The sequence below is a fragment of the Amaranthus tricolor genome, chromosome 11, assembly GCF_026212465.1.
Source record: "Amaranthus tricolor cultivar Red isolate AtriRed21 chromosome 11, ASM2621246v1, whole genome shotgun sequence".
Classification (NCBI taxonomy): Eukaryota; Viridiplantae; Streptophyta; class Magnoliopsida; order Caryophyllales; family Amaranthaceae; genus Amaranthus; species Amaranthus tricolor.
The window spans coordinates 16,926,517-16,934,990 of NC_080057.1; the positions used below are offsets into that span (position 1 = coordinate 16,926,517).

Consider the following 8,474-nt stretch of genomic DNA (forward strand, 5'->3'; position numbering starts at 1 on the left):
GAAGGGTCTCATGGGACAAATTTGTTTGGAATAAGACATTTGTCTCAAAAGGAAAATTTGTACTCTGGATGATTATGTTGGATAAGCTCAAGATAAAGAACAAGCTTATTAAAATGCGAGTGTTGGATAATGACCTTTGCCGATGAGTTTAGCAACAACTGAATCTTCCGAGCATCTATTCTTTGAGAGTGTCATTTCAGTTCTCTGTGCCTTAAAGTACTTCAAAAATGACTTAAAATTCAGACTCTTCCTCCTAACCTTAGTGCAATTACAAAGAGGAGATGGAAAGGGGATAACTTCAAAAAGATAGTGATTATAACTAGTATTTGCAGCTTATGCTATCATATCTGACACACTAGGAACACAGCTATATGGCTCATGCACATGAATTCTGTTGATAAAGTCATATATTGTATTCGTCGGGAAATTTTGATTAGATTTACTGCTTTGTATCCTGTAAAATCTCAAACCAACTTGTGGTTCAGAGATCTTAGGCAGTAGTCTATATGGTTTTGGTTTCTCTAAGGATCTTTCCTACTGTTGCACATAAATAGTGGGTTTGTACAACCCTTCCTAGAAGGTGTGTGCTTCCTCCATACTGATGTTGATACAGTTGATTTGAATTCCGGGTCTTTGATGTATTTTGTCTTGGTTTGAATTGGATGAAAATTTCTTTTTCTTTAAAAAAAACAATAAGTCTTATTATCATCTAAAAAAAATACTTGAGTAACTTTTACAATTATTGAAGATAATTAAAATGTCATAAGAATGTTGAAATTTGTGACATAGTGAATGTTGTATACGAAGTGGTGTTTTAAATTCTTTGATTAGTTACTATTTTAAAAAAAAAGTCTTCATTGCTTATTTAAAGTGAATTGTTATTTATATTTATATTATTTTACAGTACTTTCTCTATCCTCTAATTCTAAATATCATTTTATTTTTGTAAAAATAATCACATTTTAATGAAAGAAATTAAACTTAATAAATTTAATTTATACTTGCATTTATATTCTTAAAATCATAATTTTTCATATATTTAATATTAAAAACTCCGTACATATACAGGTTTTTATACTAGTAAAATACATATGTGTATTTGTATTATTCTTGACATCCAATTCTTTATTCTCAAACGGGTAACATTTTTATGAAAAGCCGTTTAACTTGATAAACATAAATTATATATGAATCATTCTTTAACGATCACATTTTTATATCATATTAATATATTTATTAATACTGTGTAATCTTATATTATATTAATATATTTATTAATACTAAAAACTCCCTGTAATCCATGAGTTTGTATACTAGAAACAAAGCTATAAAATAGGTAACCAGTCATTTAAGTGCACTGTGGGCAAACATCCTCAAAAGTAGGGATGAGATTATTCTTGAGAAATTATAAAAATGTTAGATAATTTTTCTTCTAAAGAATAATTCACTTCCCCACATTTTCTAATCTAACCATGAATATAATAATACATAGGAAAAATTGTAAAAAAATAATAGTTGACTAATTTGCTTAAAATAATTACCAAATTACCACAAAACAATCCGTACTATTAGGATAACATTCTAAAAATGATGTGAAGTAGGATTACATTTTCAAAATACATAGTAAAAAACATTCTTTTGTTTATTTTGAGATATGAAATAAAAAAAAATTGAGCAGAACACTAACGATTATTTTTGGGAAAATTATCGTGAATAATACTATTTTTTATTAACTTTTTTATAATAATACCAATTTTAATCAACTATGAATAAATCAACTTAGAGATGTTTTTTGTTAGAATAATACCAACTTTCATATATTTACTAATTTATTAATTTTTTTTTGTCATATAATCTTCTGTACCTTGATTTTTAACATATTAGAGACATTCTAGGAAAACACTCCTAAGTTGGTAATATTCATGGTTAATTAAAAGGTGATATAATTGTAAGAAAATAAGCAAAATGTTGTATTATTCTTGATAATTTTTTCTTATTTTTAACATTTAAAAAAAAGAAAAATTATCAATGGTTTCCCTGAGTTTTGGCACTTTATCAATGGTACCCCTCAGTTTTTTTTATTATCAATGGTACTCTCGTATTATTAAGCGTTTTTCTACCGTAATCTTTTTTAACTTTTTCCGTCCAAAATCGAAAGAAAAAATAAAATAAAAAGAAAAAAGTTAACGGTTTTGGACGGAAAAAATTTAAAAAGATTACAATTATACGAAGATACCATTGATAATAAAGAAAAATTTAGAAATATGCCAAAACTCAGAAATACCATTAATAATTTTAAAATAATCATGTATATAAATATATACTTCGTCTGAGTTAGAAGTACTAGTAGTATTTTAGTTCCACAATTCATGGTTATTCTGTTTGTGTCCACTTGTGAACAGAAGAAGTGATATGTGGACGAAAGTAAACAAGAGAAAACAAGAATGGCACCTCTCTCCCTTTGCTTCAAGCCATTAACATATTCTCTTCTTAATTATTCTGTTTCTCAAAACCTAAATTTCCCTCATAAAAACTCTAATTATACTCCAATTACTGCTTCCTCTCCAGAATTAAAGCCCATTATTATCAATGCAAATCCTCCCACTTTTGTCTCTGCTCCTGATCGTCGTATCGTTGCTGGTTTGTTCTCTTTCTTTTTTCTTTTTTACTGCCTATTTTAAAGTTCTCTAAATTTGAAATGATTCATGGTGTTTTATTATTTAATAATTAATAATAATTGATTCAATATATAATTTATATTGGAAATTTGAAAGTGGGTTTTGAAATTTCTTTAGCATAAAGTAACTATATTTTCTATATGATCTATGGTGTTTTTTAAATATTCAATTGTTTTTATATATTTTGTTTATTGGAAATTTAAAAGTGGGTTTGGAAATTTGTTTATGTTAAAATTGGATTTGATTGAAAAAATCTGATACTATCAAGTACAATGATCAAAAGACAGAAATCCATCAATTTTGACATATTGTATGAAAAAAATTAACTATTTAGGGGCGGTTCTAGGCAGTTTCAAAATGTGATTGCCTAGGGCCCATAAATAACAGAGTCTCATGTATTATAAAAAACTCCTTATAATTTATTATCAAATATAAGTGGTGATAACGTGTCTTTCTATGATATTATTGATTAGTGGTTTAAAATTAATTGATGTTAAATTTTGATTGCTATTTTTTCCGCCTTTGTCACTCTCGGTTGCAAGTAGAATGAAAAAGTATAACTTAACTTCTAAAAAACTATTCCTTTGATGGGGCATTAGATATTTATATGAACTCCTAGGAATTGCATGGAGCTCCATAAGATGGGAAGTAAAAAAAATTGTTTGCTTAAACACACCATTCTAGAAAAAGTACAAATTTTGCTTGTATTATGTTTTGCTAACAAGGTAACTCCAAAGTTTTCCAAATGATGAGAATCAACTTGCAATGCCTTTAAATGGCGCAATAACACTATGTTTGGATAGAAGAAAATTGCGAGAGAAGTAAAGGGGAGGAAAGTTGATGGATGACATTTTCCTCATTTGTTTACCAAAATGGAAGGATAGGAGGGATGAAGTTCATTCCTTTACATTTTATACTAAACAAATCATTCCAATTTTGGAAAGTGATTATTATTGTTATGATACTTTCTATTGTAACTTTGTAACACATAAATAATATTTGTAATCTGTTTGTTTTTTCTTTCAATGATAAAGTTGGACTCACCCTCCTTTAATTTGCCTGGCCTAAGTGTGTTGTTATGGTAACCTTGAAATTATACTAATGACAAGAGTATACAAGACACTATTTTGTTGAGATTTTCTATCTACTTCTTTTATGATATGACAATGTAGTCTGTAATAGAGTGTGTATTATGAAATCTAATTTGAATTATCACTTTTTTTGGACATGTATCTATTAGAGTATGTAATGTAATTTGGGGTCTCAACCATTAGCTTAAGTTTTTAGTTAAATTGTTTTCTTGATATAAGAAGTCAACGTGATAAGAGGTCAGAAGTTCAAATCTCACTTAGATTTAAAGTGAAATATGCACGCCAAGTATGAAGAGCACCATTTATGCTTCTAATCCAAAGGGCTTTCGTGTGATAAGCTAATGGTTGAAACCTTATGATTTGTTATACTTTAATACTTTAACATTATTTTTATTTCTCGAAAAGTAGAACAATTAATTTCAAGTTCTAATTTTTGTTTATTTTTGATTTGATTCTATTGAAATGTGTAGTTGGGGATTTGCATGGAGATTTATCCAAGGCGCGATGGGCACTCAACATGGCAGGAGTCTTGAGTGCAGATGGTCACGACTCATGGACTGGTGGTGAGACGGTATGCCATGTTCTTAAATGAAACAATCTATACATAATGGTGTAAATGAACTAAGTACATGGTGGATACCAGTCCATTAAATTTTACTCAATACCTCATGTGTTCATATTAAATGTCTGTTTTATTTGCAAGAAAATTAAGAACTACTGATACTTAACACTTTATGTCTTCATATAGTTTCCGGTGTTGATTGAATCACATGACTTAGGAATATGCAAACTTGGGTATCAGTTTATGTCTTCATATTGTTATGAGACTCAGATGTTCCACTTTTCAGGGTTGAGTGTCCAAAGCATCTCTGAATTTTGAGTGGTGTCAGCTGTCAAGTGGTGTGCTAGAGATTAAACAAACAACTTGAGTAACTATACCTTGGACTATAGGTGTTCATTTGGTGTCATCAGGTCAATTTCGGATCACATGTTTCGGATATGTTCAAAATCGAGTCTTATGTCCACATTGATTTTTACATTATTTTAAATATCAGATCCTCGGATCTGTTTTGAACACCTATATCTTGGACATTGTGTAGTTCATGGAATACAATATGTTGCTAGGATAGAGGGCTTGCTTTTTCTTTAAACAGAAGACATCTTGTCCATGACATATGCTATCTAAGGCAAGTCCTTTCATATCTAATCCAAAATGTTGGCATAAACATGAGTTCACGCTTTGAAATGACGCTCATTCCGATTTATGGATCGGAAACTTGACTATTTCTTCTAATGGACCAGTTATTCCAGCATTGTTTATCATGACATAGGTATTAGTACAGCTGGGTGATATACTTGATCGCGGGGAGGATGAAATCGCAATCTTGTCATTGTTGCGGTCACTGGATATGCAGGCACGATTAGAAGGGGGAGCTGTCTTTCAGGTCTGTTGTGAGTTGCTTTCTTAAGTCATAGGAATGTTCCGATATTCTGATCTTGAAATGTTTTATGATTGTTCCGATATTCCTAGTTCATTTACATGTTGTTAAAAGGTTTAGCGTCAAGAATGGATCAAATTTCCGTTAAAATTTTCTAATAAAACCGTTTCATATCAGGTGAACGGAAATCATGAAACCATGAATGTGGAAGGTGATTTTAGATATGTCGATTCTGGTGGATTCGATGAGTGCACAGCCTTCCTGGAGTATCTAAATGAGCGTAATCACAACTGGGAAGACGCTTTCGTTAACTGGGTCACTATCTCTGAGAAATATAAGGAAGATCATCTAAAATCTCGAAATTATTTCGGTCCTTGGAATCTAGTGGAGGTATTGGGACCGTATGTTCTGCTTGATACGATGTTTAAAAAACTAACTGTAAAATGCCTGATGTTTTCTGACTATAATTTTGCAATAATACGTATTAGGACAGAGGCAGAGGGGAGTTCTTGCACGGTCAGTCCTCCTTCAACCAGGAGGCCCGCTTGCTCGTGAATTAGCCCGACATCCCATTGTCCTTAAAGTTAATGATTGGGTCTTTTGTCATGGCGGCCTTCTTCCTCATCACGGTATATGCTTTGAACATCGCTCATAAGTTGTTTTGGCTATATCAAATATGTTTTGAACAGTTTTTGTATGATTTCTTGACCTCGAATATCTAACAAGAAATTGGTTACTTTGTTAGTTGGTTATGGTATAGAGAGGATGAACAACGATGTTTCCCGTTGGATGAGAGGTTTGCATGACGAAGATACTTCATCACTGTCTTTCATAGCCACCAGAGGATACGACAGTGTTGTTTGGAATCGGTTGTATTCCCGAGATTCTTCAGATTATGCGGATCATCAGATTAAACAGGCAAGCCTTTTCTTGATTCAGACTTTTACGTTAAATACTCAATACCCAATTGATTGTCTGGAAAACGAGCATATATCTGATCATACGATGATACAAATGTTTTTTTCTAAATTCTTTGGTGCTTTTTTGACTTTGGTTTGAAGATACACGATATCCTTCAAGAAACATTACAAACTGTCGATGCGAAGGCTATGGTGGTCGGTCATACACCTCAGACCGCAGGGGTGAATTGGTATGTGCTCGATTCAGAGCCGTCTTCAAAAATTTGAGGGCTTGTGCAAATTTTTTTTTTTTCGCCTTATTTTAACATATATATATATTTATTTTATTTATAAACTTAACATATTTCTTTTTTTAATTAACTTTTTCACATACGGGAGAAAGAGGGTCCCTGTGCGGTCAATCACCTCATACACCCTCAAAGACCCCTCTGTGCTCTATAAACTAGCAGCTTACAACATTTCTAGCATGACTACTTATTTTATTTACATAATTGATGTTGTTCCGAACTGTTGCAGTGAATACAACTGTAGCATATGGCGTGTTGATGTAGGGATGTCGAGTGGAGTTCTCGATTCAAGACCAGAGGTACTTCTTCATTAGTACTTGATAAAACTTAATGATGTGATGAACTGAATAACTCCAATGTACTAGGCATTTCGATTTTTTCCCTTCCAATTACTTTGGTTTGTGGTAAACTTCGGGTTCTAGGCCTGTTTAGGCTGGGATTTCAGGTCAAGCCCGTGGGCTTTTTTGGTTAGTTTATCACCGTATGGGATTGTTAGTGTCGGGTTTGTGTGCAGGGTCAAATATGTTCGCATCATCTAAACCAAACCACAAGGTTTATTCATGCTTTTCAATTCTTATGCTTCGTCTTCTAGGTTTTGGAAATAAAAGGCAACGTAGCAAGAGCAATTAGGAGCCATGGCGATGCATCAAGTGAATTACAGGTGCTCAGTTACATATAGATTATAGAACGTAAGAAAGCAATTCTCCATTGTGTTCGAATGTTGCGATTGATTCTTGAACACTTACAACACGATATTATGATTTGTATCGTTTGTTGAGAACATAAGCTTGTAATTATCCCTTTGCAATTCAAGAACAAAACATTGTTCAGTTGGTAAATATATTCATTTTGTCCGAGAAAAAGATTAAAATAATAATATTTTGGCATCCAAACAAATCTATGCTTCCTGCACATATTTTTCAATTAAATATAAATATGGGGATAATTTTACATTGAAAAACATTTTTTATGATAATGTAATTTTTCAATTCAACCGTAACTTTATGAATATCTTTTCCTTACAGATTATTACATATCAAACAATTTATTACATATTTTATAGTTTGTATTTTCTAAATTTCATTCAATAAAATTTGAATCTAAAAATCAATGTAGATTCTAATAGTTAAATTTATGTGTAGCAATCTTCAAAGAATATGGGTGACGAATGAACTACGTTGAACTATCAAAAATTTAAGGAAAATTTAATTTTAAAAGTATCGCCTTTACTCTGGCTAAAATAAAAATTCCATCTTATAATTAATATACAAAAAAATCAATTTTTTGTGTTATTATTATCTTATGTACTTTTGTTAATTTAATTGTTAATGTAAGTTTTTGGAAATTTTACGTAGTAATCCTGAGGTTTTGGGTTTTTCATGTAATAACCAAAACTTTAAAAAAATTCACGCAGTAATTCTGAGATTTACCAAATTGTTCCACCGTTAACTTTTTGCACATAAAACGTTAGCAAACGTTAAATTCGAAGCTTTAAGGTTGTTGTACGCCTATTTATGCGACTCATCATTTCAAATGCCATTAATTTCAATCTTTTCCCCCAAATCATAAACTCTAACTCTACCATCTTTCATCCAAATCATATTTACCCCAAAATCCAAAGATGGTAGAATTAGGGTTTATGCTTTGGGGGAAAAAGATTAAAACTTATGGCATTTGAATTGGTTAGTCGTATAAATAGGCGTACAGCAACCTTAAAGCTTCGAAATTAAAGTTTGCAAACGTTATATGTGCAAAAAGATCACGGTGGAACAATTTGGTAAAAATCTGAGTTACCGCGTGAATTTTTTAAAAGTTTCGGTCACCACATGGAAGACCTATCAGGCAACCATTGATGCAAACATGGTGTGTAATAACAAGAAATGTGGGCCTGGCTATACAATCTTATATTACAATAAAAATAATTAGACAATAATTTATATGAATAAATGATTTAAAGATAGATTTTTACATATTAATGAAAAGATCAAATTCTATTATCAAAGAGGATAAAAAGGAAAATTTTAAATCTTATTTTTAAAAGTTACAAAAGGCTAACTTG

The 8,474-nt window shown here is 31.1% G+C and overlaps 1 protein-coding gene across 1 annotated transcript; it reads left to right on the top strand.

The window, feature by feature from the left end:
* The first annotated feature begins 2,346 nt into the window (after nucleotides 1-2,346).
* Nucleotides 2,347-7,286, top strand: LOC130827372 (shewanella-like protein phosphatase 1). The gene is made up of 9 exons (XM_057693071.1): nucleotides 2,347-2,640; nucleotides 4,240-4,340; nucleotides 5,101-5,214; nucleotides 5,386-5,598; nucleotides 5,702-5,837; nucleotides 5,954-6,126; nucleotides 6,270-6,358; nucleotides 6,645-6,714; nucleotides 7,008-7,286. The coding sequence occupies exons 1-9, from the start codon at nucleotides 2,445-2,447 to the stop codon at nucleotides 7,092-7,094; spliced, it is 1,179 nt and encodes a 392-aa protein (XP_057549054.1). The 5' UTR covers nucleotides 2,347-2,444; the 3' UTR covers nucleotides 7,095-7,286.
* The last annotated feature ends 1,188 nt before the right edge of the window (nucleotides 7,287-8,474 follow it).